Source organism: Podarcis melisellensis (assembly GCF_964234715.1).
Source record: "Podarcis melisellensis genome assembly, chromosome: 12".
In the NCBI taxonomy this organism is placed as follows: Eukaryota; Metazoa; Chordata; class Lepidosauria; order Squamata; family Lacertidae; genus Podarcis; species Podarcis melisellensis.
This window is the reverse complement of record NC_138544.1, coordinates 57,084,961-57,098,158: the sequence shown is the minus strand read 5'-3', so window position 1 is coordinate 57,098,158 and position 13,198 is coordinate 57,084,961. Positions and strand designations below refer to the sequence as shown.

General features: G+C 51.7%; 2 protein-coding genes across 3 annotated transcripts in view; both read right to left on the bottom strand.

Moving 5' to 3' along the window:
* LOC309353218 (cytochrome P450 2C25-like) overlaps window positions 1–13,198 on the bottom strand; it is a 196,181-nt gene that overhangs the window by 116,708 nt on the left and 66,275 nt on the right. The gene's annotated exons all lie outside the window — the stretch shown is intronic.
* LOC309353186 (uncharacterized protein) lies at window positions 1,261–12,120 on the bottom strand. Of its 2 annotated transcripts, none has more exons than XM_081882446.1 (4): window positions 11,948–12,120; window positions 6,088–6,743; window positions 4,543–4,749; window positions 1,261–3,268 (listed from the first exon to the last, which is right to left on the bottom strand). In XM_081882446.1, the coding sequence occupies exons 2-4, from the start codon at window positions 6,551–6,553 to the stop codon at window positions 2,181–2,183; spliced, it is 1,761 nt and encodes a 586-aa protein (XP_081738572.1). In that variant the 5' UTR covers window positions 6,554–6,743; window positions 11,948–12,120; the 3' UTR covers window positions 1,261–2,180. The 2 variants fall into 2 exon arrangements, with proteins under 2 accessions (XP_081738572.1, XP_081738573.1); XM_081882447.1 differs by lacking the exon at window positions 11,948–12,120 and adding an exon at window positions 11,531–11,622.

Genomic DNA, 13,198 nt, shown 5'->3' with positions numbered 1-13,198 from the left:
AGCTGGGGCTGCCAAGAGTCGTGTTATGAAAAGCACCCTCTTGCTGAAGGCTGGATTAGCCATGTTATTCCCCCCCCTCGCCCTGTTTTCCACCATTCTGGCAGATAGGAATTGTGGTCCATAGAAGCAGTATGGCAAAGTGGTTAGTGCCAGCCTTGAAAATGGGAGACCAGGGTTGAAATCCCCTCCTCGGCCGTGAAACTCGCTGGGTGACCACCACCTTGAGCTCCTTGCAATAAAAGTGGGATATAATTGTGATTAATTAACTGTGTGGGACATGGGTGGCGTTGTGGGTTAAACCACAGAGCCTAGGGATTGCCATCAGAAGGTCTGTGGTACGAATCCCTGCGATGGGGTGAGCTCCTATTGCTCGGTCCCTGCTCCTGCCAACCTAGCAGTTCGAAAGCACATCAAAGTGCAAGTAGATAAATAGGTACCACTCCAGAGGGAAAGTAAACGGCGTTTCCGTGCGCTGATCTGGTTCACCAGAAGCAGCTTAGTCCTGCTGGCCACATGACCCGGAAGCTGTACGCCGGTTCCCTCGGCCAATAAAGTGACATGAGCGGCGCAACCCCAGAGTCGGCCACAACTGGACCTAATGGTCAGGGGTCCCTTTACCTTTAGTTAACTGTGTGTGTGTGTGTGTGTGTGTATATGTGTCTGTTACTGGGTTATTGTACTTATTTAAATTTTATATACAGTCATACCTTGGGTTACAGCCGCTTCAGGTTGCGGACTGACGAAACCTGGAAGTACCAGAATTACTTCCGGGTTTTGGCGGTCGTGCATGTGCATAAGGGCTAAATCGCGCTTTGCGCATAAGGGCCAAATCGCAAACCGCGCGTGCGCAGATGCAGCTTGCTAATACTGTGGGTTGCGAACATGCATCCTGCATGGATCATGTTTGCAACCCGAGCGTCCACTATATTGCGATCTTTTCTGTGAGCCGCACTGAGACCTCCGGGTATAGGACAGTGCATGAATTCAGTAAATAATACTCATAATAATATTAGAAAGTCTACATCTGGAGGGTCCCAGATGTTGTAGCATCATGCAAATGGGAAAACAAAAGGCACCACAAGGATGGCAATGTTTTATGGCGCTCTCCTCCTCCCCCCAAAGTAAACTCTGTCCCAAATCAGAAACGATCGGTTTGGGGGGAATTATTGTCAAAAGTGACCTCTGGCATCAATTCTTTTTTTTTTTTTAAGGGTCTGCTGCGAGTCTTTCCCCAGTAACTAAAATACACAAGACAAACCGTTCGGCTGGTTGTTTGCTTTTTCTTTCCAAAAAGTGTTTATAGATACACAGGCAAATCAGTCCGTTAAATGAGTTGCAGAAAATGCTTGAACGACAGCAACTAACCCACAATCCTACTCATACAACACATGTTCCGCATTTGTCCACACAAAAACACACTTAGTGTGTCCTTCCCAGCTAACACCCTTCTCTGCCCTTGTTTATGGCTGCCCTGGTATTGAATTTGAGAGCCAGATGCCCATCGAATGCCCTGCCCAGCCGGCACTCTCTTCCACTGCAGAGCGCCCCTCCCTAGTGGGCTCTGTGTTTCTTGCAGCCTATCGACAGCCCTCTCCCCGCCACCCAGGTTTCGGTATTTGTAGATGGAGGGGACACCGCAGGCGAAATTTCTTCCGTCAGGGTAGCCGTACCCCCTTGCCACTTCCCTGTACTCAAAACACCACTGCATGCATTCATTCGCCAAGGGCCGAGCAGTTGCACACAATCATTCGCGAATCCTTTTCTTGTCCATGTACAAAGCCCAAGCAGAGCGTGCAACGAAACCTTACACAGTCATACCTGGGGATGAAGTTGCTTCAGGTAGAGCGTTTTCGGGTTGCGCTCTGCGGCGACCTGGAAGTAACGGAACGCGTTACTTCCGGGTTTCGCCGCTTGCGCATGCGCTCAAAATGACGTCATGCGCAGAAGCGGCCAATCGCGACCCGCACAGATGCGTGTTGCGTTCGCTTCTTCCGGATGTGAACGGGACTCTGGAACGGATCCCGTTCGCATCCAGAGGTACCACTGTATATATTCCCACACGTTGTCATCAGGCACACACACAAGCACTCTTGTTCTCTCTGCCTTCCTGGAGGAAATTCCGGAGCTCTGTACACAAACAACGTCTATTTGATTTCGATTTAGGAACCGCCCGCTCGCCCCTAGCTGCTGGGCACAAACATCCTTCTGTGCTTGGACGTGGAGCCACGAGGACGGCCCCGGCCCCGGCGGGAGACGCCGTGAGGGCTCCGCCTCGCCCTGGCTGCTTCCCCTCGGCCTACGCTCCCCAGGTGGGGTCCAGAAAGGCCACCTTCGGCTTTAAGAGGGAAGAAGAGAGGGGTGCAGTCGGGGGCTGCCTCTGAAGGGGCTGCCTCGGGTTTTGGAGGAGAGGAGGCGTGTGCCGCCGGTGCGACCGTTTGCGACGCCCTCTCCTGCCGGGCCGCGGCCCTGTCCTGCCGCGCCACGGCCCTCTCTTGCCGCAAGTACCGCAGTTCATCCCGGATGTCGGTGAGGACCCCCAGAAGCCGGAACTGGAGTTCCCTGTCGCGGGCCCGCTCGTCTCGCTGCTGGGCCCTCTCCTCTTGCCACATGGCGAGCTCCTGGTGGTATAGCTGGTCCCATTGGTCCTCCATGTCCATCAGCCGCCGGATGTTAGTCCTCCAGGTCTCCCGGCCACCCTCGCGCCGGCGGGAACACCCCATCCCCCTGGGCAAGGCCCGAGGGGCGGGCGCCTGGTCTGCGTGAGGCGAAGCAGAGGATGGCAGGGACTCTTCGGTGAGGGCCCCGGTGTGGAGAGGAGACCGGGAGTGTTGCTCCTCCTCCTGCTTCTCCCACGCAGGCCCCAGAAGCCCCCGGGGCAAGGAGCCCGTCTCCGCGGCCTGGTTGGCCGCCTCCTCTTCCTCTGGCTGAGATGCGTCGAGGGAGCGGCCCAGGGCAGGGACGTCAGTGCCCCCCTCGTGGTCCCAGTCTGAGTGGGCGTCCGCGTGGCTGAGGGCGTCCTCCGGCAGGGAGGCGGCCGACCCCTGAGAGTTGCACCTGCGGATAAGCATCGCAGCCTGCCGGCCGGACAACTTCAGGTCTTCTTCGGCCGACAGCCGAGCTTCCAGCGCCGCTTGGAGACTCATCCTGCCCTCCGCCTCCGGGCCGTCATGATCCTCCTCCTCAGAAGCGTAGGAGACGAGGGATTCGTTTCGGAGCTGGGGGGACATGGCGGACATTTCCGGGGTCCGTAGCTCTGGTCCCGATTCGGCTGCAACGGGCAAGAGAATGACATCAATGCAGGAAATATAAGCTTAAGCAGACACAGACTCTGACAAGTCAGTCATGCACTTTCATGCAGCTGCTGAAAAACTTTCAGTATCTAGGTTTCTAAGAATTTTTGGGCAATGCCGCATACAGCTGCCAGCTTGATACCGTATTTTTCGCTCTAGAAGACGCACTTTTTCCCTCCTAAAAAGTAAGGGGAAGTGTGTGTGCGTCTTATGGAGCGAATGCAGGCTGCGCTGCACTCCCTCTCGCTGTTCTAGCTCCTGGCTTAGCCGTGCTCTGTCTCTTCCCCCACGTCCCAGAAAAGCCCCCAAGAGCCACGGTCCCTTTAAAGAGCTGCGTGGAGCATGTGCGCGGCTCTTGGGGGCTTTTCCCCGAGGAGGGAGAAGGGCAACCTTTTTTAAATTTAAATTGGATGCACGCGGGCTCTGCTCAGCGCTCCCTTTAAAGAATATTTTTTCCTTGCATTCCCCCTCTAAAAACTATGTGCGTCTTATGAAGCAAAAAAATATGGTATATATTTTGGGATGTTTGTCCACTCACTATGTACTAATATATCGTAACCAATTTTTGCACGGTGGTCCCAGGGATGAAGGAACAGGTTTTCCTCTATGTTTGGGTACTACTGGACGCCACTATGAACCAAGATGGCGGAAGGTACCTTTCAAAAGGGCATCGATTTTTAACTGCTGGATCTCAAAACAGCACGGATTATAACTGCCGAAATCAAAAGTTCTGGTTTCTCAGAACTGTCCAGCAATGACTGCTTTGAGGCTGCAAGTTCATTCATAAACCGCTCAATTTCCCAAGTGGCGTGCAAGTATCAAACATGGTGGAAAATATGCAGCATGGATTTATTCTTAGCCTCTAGTCTGCACCACCCACCGCCTCCTCAGTTTCCCCCTCCAAATCCAAGAGGTGAGCAGTTAAAGACAGGCACTCATCCTGACTTGGTTTCCACACCAAAGGATTTTCCAGCAGCACCTACAGCAGGGAAGCGATGAAGCTCAGGGGCAGAGAACAAGCTCTGCACCCAGTGACCCCATGACGGGGCCTTCTCTGTGGTGACTCCCTGTTTGCAGAAAGCCCTGTATCGGGAAGCTTTTAATATGCGGTGTTTTTCTGTGAGTTTATAGTTTGTTGGAAGCCGCCCAGAGCGGCTGGAGCAGTTGGATGGCATATAAATACTGTAATAAATATTATAATTGCTGTTATTGTTATGGCCAGGCCGTATGCAATGGCACCGGCGATACCCACCTGAGCTGCTCTGCCCTTCGCCTCGACTGTATTCGCAAAGCATAGAGGAGGGGTCGGGGCTCTGGACCCCCACGCGAGGCACTAGGGAGCCTTCCACGTCAGGGAGAGAGGAGGGCTGTCCGTTGGTGTCAATGTAGATACTGGGGTGGTTGAGGCCCGGTTGCAAAGCTACAAAGGACTGCTTGAACGCTCCAGGGAAGAAAATCTCTGCAGGGCAAGAAAACAAGCAAAGCGTCGCATTATCCCTTGAAGTCAACGTCAGGCAGCGGTCAACAGCGGGAGGAGTCTCGTAGAAAAGGTATAAACCAGGGTGGATAAAAATCAATGATTATTTTTTTTAAAAAAAATATTTTTAAAGTGGATTTTTTTATTTAAATCAGATTTTTTAAATTTAAATTGGATTTTTTAAATGAAAATGCTTTTGGAGGAAAAATCTTTCTAAAGATAGTTTTCTATTTAAGTTACATTCTAGTCCAAAGGCTATTCATCAGGAAACAAGGATTTGTTTTAAGTTTTTCATGTGTGTTAAAACTCAGTCTAAGTTTTTTTTTTTCAAAAAAACAACCCTGTTTAACCACATCAGTTAAGAAACATGGGTACATAATGCTATAATGTTATTGTTTTAGTTAAATAAATTGTTATTAGGGAAATGATTGTTTTTCTCCTTCCGATAAGGTACAGCAGAAATGTTGTCCAAATGCAAACAATAATTTCATAATAACCTGTCTTTTGTGTTTCTAATAGTCCAACCAAATCAGTAATTTTTGATATAACTGTAAAAACTACTCCAAAAATGAAACTTTCATCTGATTGTAAATATTACGATGATACCAAGAATGAGTCTTTCTGTAAAAAAAATGATTTAAATGAAGTCTTACTGTCTAGTGATTTAAACAGTGATTTAAACAGATTTGATTTAAATCAAATCCACCCTCCATGAGAGGCAGGGCTGAGATTTCGATATGCATAGAATCACAGAATTGGAAGAGACCACAAGGGCCATGGAGTCCAACCCCCTGCCAAGCAGGAAACACCATCAGAGCACTCCTGACATATGGTTGTCAAGCCTCTGCTTAAAGACCTCCAAAGAAGGAGACTCCACCACACTCCTTGGCAGCAAATTCCACTGTCAAACAGCTCTTTCTGTCAGGAAGTTCTTCCTAATAATGTTTAGGTGGAATCTTCTTTCTTGTAGTAGAAAGAAGAATGCTTCGAGGTTCAGACTGTGGGAAGTCACAAAATCAAAATTGCAATTCGGAAGACAATTTGATATTTTAATCGGATGTTTTTTATTGGAGAATTAATAAACGCTCTAACAAAAATAAAATAAATAAATAAATTTCACCCAGGTATAAACTGCACCCGCGCCCCCTCCCCAATGCTTCAGCGAAAGCAACACAAAGCCTGCTGAGCGCAGCGGGAGCACTCCTGCCTCTTTGCTCAAGTAGGCCTTGCATTGCTTTCCTCCTCTAAAAACTAGGTGTGTCCTATGGTCAGGTGCGTCTTATAGAGCGATAAATACGGTGATAATAAACGGACGCTCACCCGGGTCCAAGACGATTTCTGGCTCTGAGTCATGCGTCGGCTGCAGGAAAGTGGAGGCCACCATTTTTTCCAGGGGCGTGAGGCGGGGTTTGTGGGGCGCCCCTGGCCGGTGCACCGGGGGCGGCCTCTTGGCTGTGATCTTCTTCTTGACGTCCAGCCTCAAGTCCCGCCATTTGTGCTTGAGATCGTCGATGGAGCGCTCTGTGTACCCGAGAAAGTTGACGCGGCCTTGGATCTGGGTCCAGAGCTGCTTCCGGCGGACGGGGTGAGCCCGGAACGATTCCGACCCATACAGAGCGCTAAAATGCCGCACTACATTCCAGACCAGGGTCTCCGTCTCGTCGTTGGAGAAGTTGGCTTTCCTCTTCCGGCCTGTCGCGCTGGCCTGGGCTACGGCGGCGGAAGTGGAAGGGGGAGAGTCAAAGCGAGGTCCCCATTTGTCCCTCTCGGCCGCGGAGGAAAACATTGGAGTCCGCGAGCCAGCGAGAGCGGGAGGAAGCAGGGGCCAGAGCGGCTGGGGGCTCTGCGGGGGCAAGGCTACGGGCCGAGGCTTCTCCCACCCCGCGAGGAAAAGCCGGTGGGATTCTGCGGGTGGCGTCAATCGAATGAAGGCTGGAGACTTGCTCCGGAGTCATGCAGTCTCGCCCAAAGGGCACCTGGAAGGGAAGGAAGAATGTGAGATGGAGCAAGGGCAGAATGCTGCAGCAAAATAATAATAAATAATAAATATAATAATATATTTATAACCTGCCCATCTGGCTGGGTTTCCCCAGCCACTCTGGGCGGCTTCCAACAAAACACCAAAATACAATAACCTATTAAACATTAAAAGCTTCCCTAAACAGGGCTGCCTTCAGATGTCTTCTAAAAGTCAGATAGTTGTTTAGTTCTTTGGATGGGAGGGCGTTCCGCAGGGCAGGTGCCACCACCAAGAAGGCCCTCGGCGCTAGACCTCAGTGTCCGTGCTGAACGTTGGGGGTAGAGACGCTCCTTCAGGTCTACTGGGCCGAGGCTGTTTAGGGCTTTAAAGGTCAGCACCAACACTCTGAATTGTGCTCAGAGATGTACTGGGAGCCAGTGTATGTCTTTGAAGACCGGTGCCGGTGTTATGTGGTCCCCATCGCCAGCCCCACAAGCTTGGGGGATAGCGGGGAGGCGGAGTGCTGCCACCCTGCTATTCCCAGACCTGGTCTGGAGGCTGGCGGGGGGGAAGCAACCTTGCTTCTCCCCATCGCCAGCCCCACAAGCTCGGGGGACAGCGGGGCAAGCCGCTGCCCCGCGGAGGCTAGAGAGGCTGTCCCTGAAGGCAGAAGAGGGAGATGGAGCGCTCCGATCTCCCTCTTCTAGCTTGGGGATTGCTGCACAAACCTGGGGGGGAAATAATTTTTTCCCCCTTGATCTCCCCCCCCCAAAAAACTAGGTGCATCCTATGGGCCGGTGCGTCCTATAGGGCGGAAAAAATACGGTAGTTCTCGAACTACTTGGAACCCAAATGCTACAAACCTGGAAGTGAGTGTTCCGGTTTTCAAACTTCGTTTGGGAAGCCGATCGTGCTGTTTTGAGTCTGAGCTTCCGTTTTTAGTGTTGTGCTGCTAATTTGTGTTCAGAGATGATACATGGAGCTTATGTTTGGTGCTTTTGCTATTTTTTGTGTGGCTTTTTCCTTTTTGTGGCTGCGACTTGCGACTTTGTTTTGGTGACTGCGTGGAACTAAAAGCAGCGAAGGCAAAAGAACCATTAACGTTGTTTATTGCTTTCGTTTTATGGATATGTGGTCGCGTTAAGTACTAAAATCCATGTTAAATTTTTGTTTTAGGGGTTGCTTTTAATCATCTAGAACAGATTAATCCATTTTGCATTGCTTTCCATGGGAAAGCACGCCTTGGTTTTGGAACGCTTTGGTTTTGGAACAGATTAAGTTTGAGAACCAAGGTACCACTGTATAAAGCCCAGAAGAGTATAAAGCCCAGAAGAACTCAGGACCTGTTTACCTGCAAGACCGCCTTACCCTATACCTGCCCATTTGATCTCCAGCAATCAGGACCTGAACCCAAAGCCTTGTGGCTTCCAGCAAGTGGTATTCCGAAGCATTTTTGCCTTTGCCTGTGGAGCCAGAGCACAGACATCCTGACTAGTAGCCCCAATAGCCCTCTCTTCTTCCATGAATTTGCCTAGTCCTCTTTAACGCCATCCAATTAGCCAGCCATCACAGCTTCCTGTAGCAGGGAGTTCCATAGTTTAGCTAAGCTCTGTGTGAAGGACTTTCTTCCCTCAGTCCTGAATCTTCCAACATTTGGATGTCCACAAGTTGTAGCATTATGAGAGAGGCAAACAGATGCATGCAACACACTTTGCTGGTTCCGTGCTTCGAAAGCACGGGTGCAAGCAGTTTTCAGTTTGCCAGCCCCGGGAAAACCCTCTCTTTTACCAATGAATCGGGACAGGTGTCAATCTGCAGAAAACCCAACTGACGTTTGTTCCGATTCAGCAGTAAAGAGTGTGTTTTCCCAGGGGGAAACAGGAGGAAGGGAAGATTTTCTCATGCACCAATGATATCTGGCACTCATTGCCACCGCGACTGCAACGTATACAAAATCAGTGGTAGGAGAAAATCTCTTTCTCTTTTAAACTATTGGACTTTGGGAATGACAGAGAGTTCTGAGGAACTCAGAGCCCTAAGGTGTTTTCCTTACATTTTAGGCATTTCCACAAAAACTTTTCAAACAACTGCTCTATTCCTCTGCATGTATGAATGCCATTAATGGCCTCCAGTCTGCAGCTGTACTGGAATGTTTTAAAAAGACGTTTTTATCGTTCTTTGTTGTTTGCAACCCTGAGTTCCTTCAGGAGGAAAGGTGGGGTAGAAATTCAAGAAATAATAAATAGCCAGAGCCAGAGTAGAAGCAAGTGAGAGCAAATTTCATATCATGGACTACTGCCATACGCTCTACGTGGGGCTGCCTTTGAATGTGACCCGGAAACTGGAATTAATCCAGAATGCGGCAGCTAGACTGGTGACTGGGAGCGGCCACCGGGACCACATAACACCGGTCCTGAAAGATCTGCATTGGCTCCCAGTACATTTCCGAGCACAATTCAAAGTGCTGGTGCTGACCTTTCAAGCCCTAAACGGCCTCAGCCCAGTATACCTGAAGGAGCATCTCCACCCCCATCGTTCTGCCCGGACACTGAGGTCCAGATCCGAGGGCCTTCTGGCGGTTCCCTCATTGCGAGAAGTGAGGTTACAGGGAACCAGGCAGAGGGCCTTCTCGGTGGTGGCGCCCGCCCTGTGGAACACCCTCCCACCAGATGTCAAGGAAATAAGCAGCTATCTTCTTTTTAAAAGACATCTGAAGGCAGCCCTGTTTAGGGAAGTATTTCTTCTTCTTCTTCTTCTTCTTCTTCTTCTTCTTCTTCTTCTTCTTCTTCTTCTTCTTCTTCTTCTTCTTCTTCTTCTTCCCCCCCCCCCAGGGAAAGCATTCCACAGATGGGGGGCCACTACAAAAAAGTCCCCGTTCTGTTGTTGTTGTTGTTATATCAAGCGCCTGTGGTCAGCCCATATACAGATTTTCCATTCAGATGTCCGATACAGGAAAAACAGAGAGGAAGTCTGCAAAGAGTACACACTGGCTGGAAAGTTTAGACCCAGACAGCTCAGCGGGACTTGCTTCTGAGCAAAAGTTAGACAACACCGGCTATTTGATGAGAATCCATTTAGATTTGTTTGTGGGGAGATTAAATGGCTGCTTCAAAGGCAAAGAGCCTTAGCTCAGGGGCCTTGATTGAAGCGTCTCCAGGTAGGACTGGGAAAATTTCCCTGCCTAAGTGTCAGGAGAGCCACTGCCTGTTCAGAATCACAGAGTTGGAAGGGGACCCCGGCGGTCATCTAGCCCAACCCGCTGCAATGCATATTTTGCCCAACAAGGGGTTTGAACCAATGACTCTATGATTTTATGAGTAAATTTTAGACTCCTGGGGTAGCTCAATCAGTAGAGGTGATCTCCCCCCCCCCCACATCTTTTGAGGGAACAGTTGAAAGACCACCCAGTTGCAAGACCTAATAACTGCACCACCAGAATGTGGCAGCTAGACTGGTGACTGGGAGCGGCCGCCGAGACCATATAACACCGGTCTTGAAAGATCTGCATTGGCTCCCAGTACGTTTCCGAGCACAATTCAAAGTGTTGGTGCTGACCTTTAAAGCCCTAAACAGCCTTGGTCCAGTATACCTGAAGGAGCGTCTCCACCCCCATCGTTCTGCCCGGACACTGAAGTCCAGCGCCAAGGGCCTTCTGGTGGTTCCCTCCCTGCAAGAAGCCAAGTTGCAGGGAACCACGCAGAGGGCCTTCTCGGTGGTGGCACCCGCCCTGTGGAACACCCTCCCACCAGATGTCAAGGAAATAAACAACTACCTGACTTTTAGAAGACATCTGAAGGCAGCCCTGTTTAGGGAAGCTTTTAATGTTTAATAGGTTATTGTATTTTAGTGTTTTGTTGGAAGCCGCCCAGAGTGGCTGGGGAACTTATTATTATTATTATTATTATTACTACTACCACCAGAATCTTCTGGCATGTGATTGAATCTCAGCTGAAAACAGCACGCCAGGCCTCCTCCTGCATCAACCCACAACTGGGTTTTGTGTTTTCACTCCAAAAAAACCACTTGGGCCTTACTGCCTCCTCATACAAGGGGAAGGGGAGGCCAAAACACTCCCTGAATCCGGTTTAGGCCTCCCCTCTGCTTCCCAAAAGATTAACAAGGAAACAAACATCTTCCCGCTGGAGAGGCGTGTCCACTCCGGATCCAGATTTCATTTTGCTGTCTGCACACACGTGTCAATTCGGATTCACTCCCGGGCGCTCGAGGGCCAAAACGGTGCGCCACCGTTTCTTTCCCCGCGTGGCACTGGCCCCGGGATCCTATTGTGGGGTGGCCAGGAAGGACCTCCAGGATCGCTGTCCTTAAGCGCAACCGAACAGAAGCCGTTTGCAGTAACTAAACAGGAAAAAAGCTCCTTTGTGCGGAGTTGCGCGCTAGCCTATCCCTTCCCGCAGAGAAGGGAAATCGACGGCAATAATGGCACATGCAGAAATTGAGGAGATCTCCATTGCAAGGCTCCACTTCGTCGGCCACGCGGAGCCCGCTGAGCATGCATCTAATTCGGATTTAAAAGCACCCAAGCCGGAGAGGGATGCGGGGCAAGGGGCGCAATCCGTCCGGGTTCCAGCGGCCTGGCGCATTTCAAAAGGTCCTTCAGCCTGCAAACATGACCACCGAAGGACAATAGGCGCCGCCAGAGCTTAGCTCTCGGCGCCTGCGGAAGGGCGCGCGCGCGCGGAAGGGGGGGGGGATGGAGTTGTTTACAACTCTTGCCTGCCCGATCCGGATCCCACCCCCAACGCTGCACCAGGGGCTGCATGCAAGACCCGCGATCCCGCCCACCTTTGGGATTTTGGGGAAATCCAACAACGGAAAAAAGGAGAGATCAAACCACGTCGCGCGTCTCCAAAAACTCCCGGCTCTCCCCGAAAAGGCCGCGGATCCGGTGCGGAAACTCACGCGGGAGCGAGCTAGCCGCCCGGCCCGGCCCAGGCGCCTTGCTTCCGCGGAGGCGCGCGCGGGGACCCCAGAGTCTCCAGCGCAGCGCGCGCGAACAAAACCGTGCGCTCTGCGCAACGCGGCTCCGGGCTGGGGCGGAGGTTGCGCAGGGGCGGAGGTTGCGCAGGAGCGGAGGGAGCGAGGGAAGAGGAGGTGGAGGAGCCGCCCTCGTGCTCGGCTTTCCCTCGGCCCCGGCAGCAACTCCCCGGCTCCCTGGGCGGCGTGGGAACCGCAGCCTCTCCAAGCGCCCCCCTTCCTTACCCGCGCGCAAAGCTGCTTGTCTCCGCGGGCGCGCCAGCTTCCCCGCCGCCTGCGCGTCTCCTTCCTCCTGCGCGCCCCCAACGCTGGGCGGAGGGATGCGCGCGTCTCCCTTCCCCCGCGCCGCCTTCTTTGGCTCTCGCCTTAATGGCTCCTCCCGACTCCGCGCGACGAGGAGGCGCAGGAACCAGGCGGCGGCGCTTCCTCCTGCGCCCAGGCGCGGCCGCCACTTGCAGCTGCCCTCTGCTGGCTCCGGAGGGGCCTGGAGGTTTCCGCCGATGCCTCGACCCGCCCCCCACCATCCCCTTGGCACCCGCACTCTGGGTGCCCGAGGAGGCTTCACACGATACGTGGATCATACACGTGAAGATTCGGAAGGGACACTGAGGGTCATTTAGTCCAACCCGCTGCAACGCAGGAATCTCAGCTAAAGCATCCATGACAGCCTGGATAGCTTAGAGCATGTTGCATATAACGGTCAAGGTTTGTGGGTTCGATCCCCGTATGGGGCAGTTGCATATTTCTGCATTGCAGGGGGTTGGACTAGATGACCCTGGGGACCCTTTCCAGCTGTACAATTCTACGATCTATGACAGGTGGCCATCCAACCTCTGCTTGAAAGCCTCCAAGGAAGGAGAGGCCGTCACTGTGCCTTCCTCAAACAGCTCTTGCTGTCAGAAAGTTCATCCTGATGTTGAGAAGGAATCTCCTTTTTTGTCACTTGAAGCCATGGGTTCGAGTCCTGCCCTCCAGAGCAGGAGAAAAATAAGCTTTTCTCCCTCTTCCATGTCACAGCACAGATGCTGGATTTCCTTTCTTTTTATTGTGTGTATCGTTTTTAATGTCGTACACCGTCCTCGGATCTTTTGAAAAAGTGCAGTACAGTGGTACCTTGGGTTAAGTACTTAATTTGTTCCGGAGGTCCGTTCTTAACCTGAAACTGTTCTTAACCTGAAGCACCACTTTAGCTAATGGGGCCTCCTGCTGCCGCTGTGCCGCCGGAGCACGATTTCTGTTCTCATCCTGAAGCAAAGTTCTTAACCCGAGGTACTACTTCTGGGTTAGCGGAGTGTGTAACCTGAAGCGTATGTAACCTGAGGTACCACTGTTTATGAACTGAATAAAGAAAGAATATAAATAACAGTGCTAGAAGTCTCTGAGCCCCGATGGGTGGACTGGAGTGTTTGGTCTCAGAGGACGGCATTGAAACAGAGAGCATAACAGAATCCTGGTGGAATGGCCATTGTTACAAAA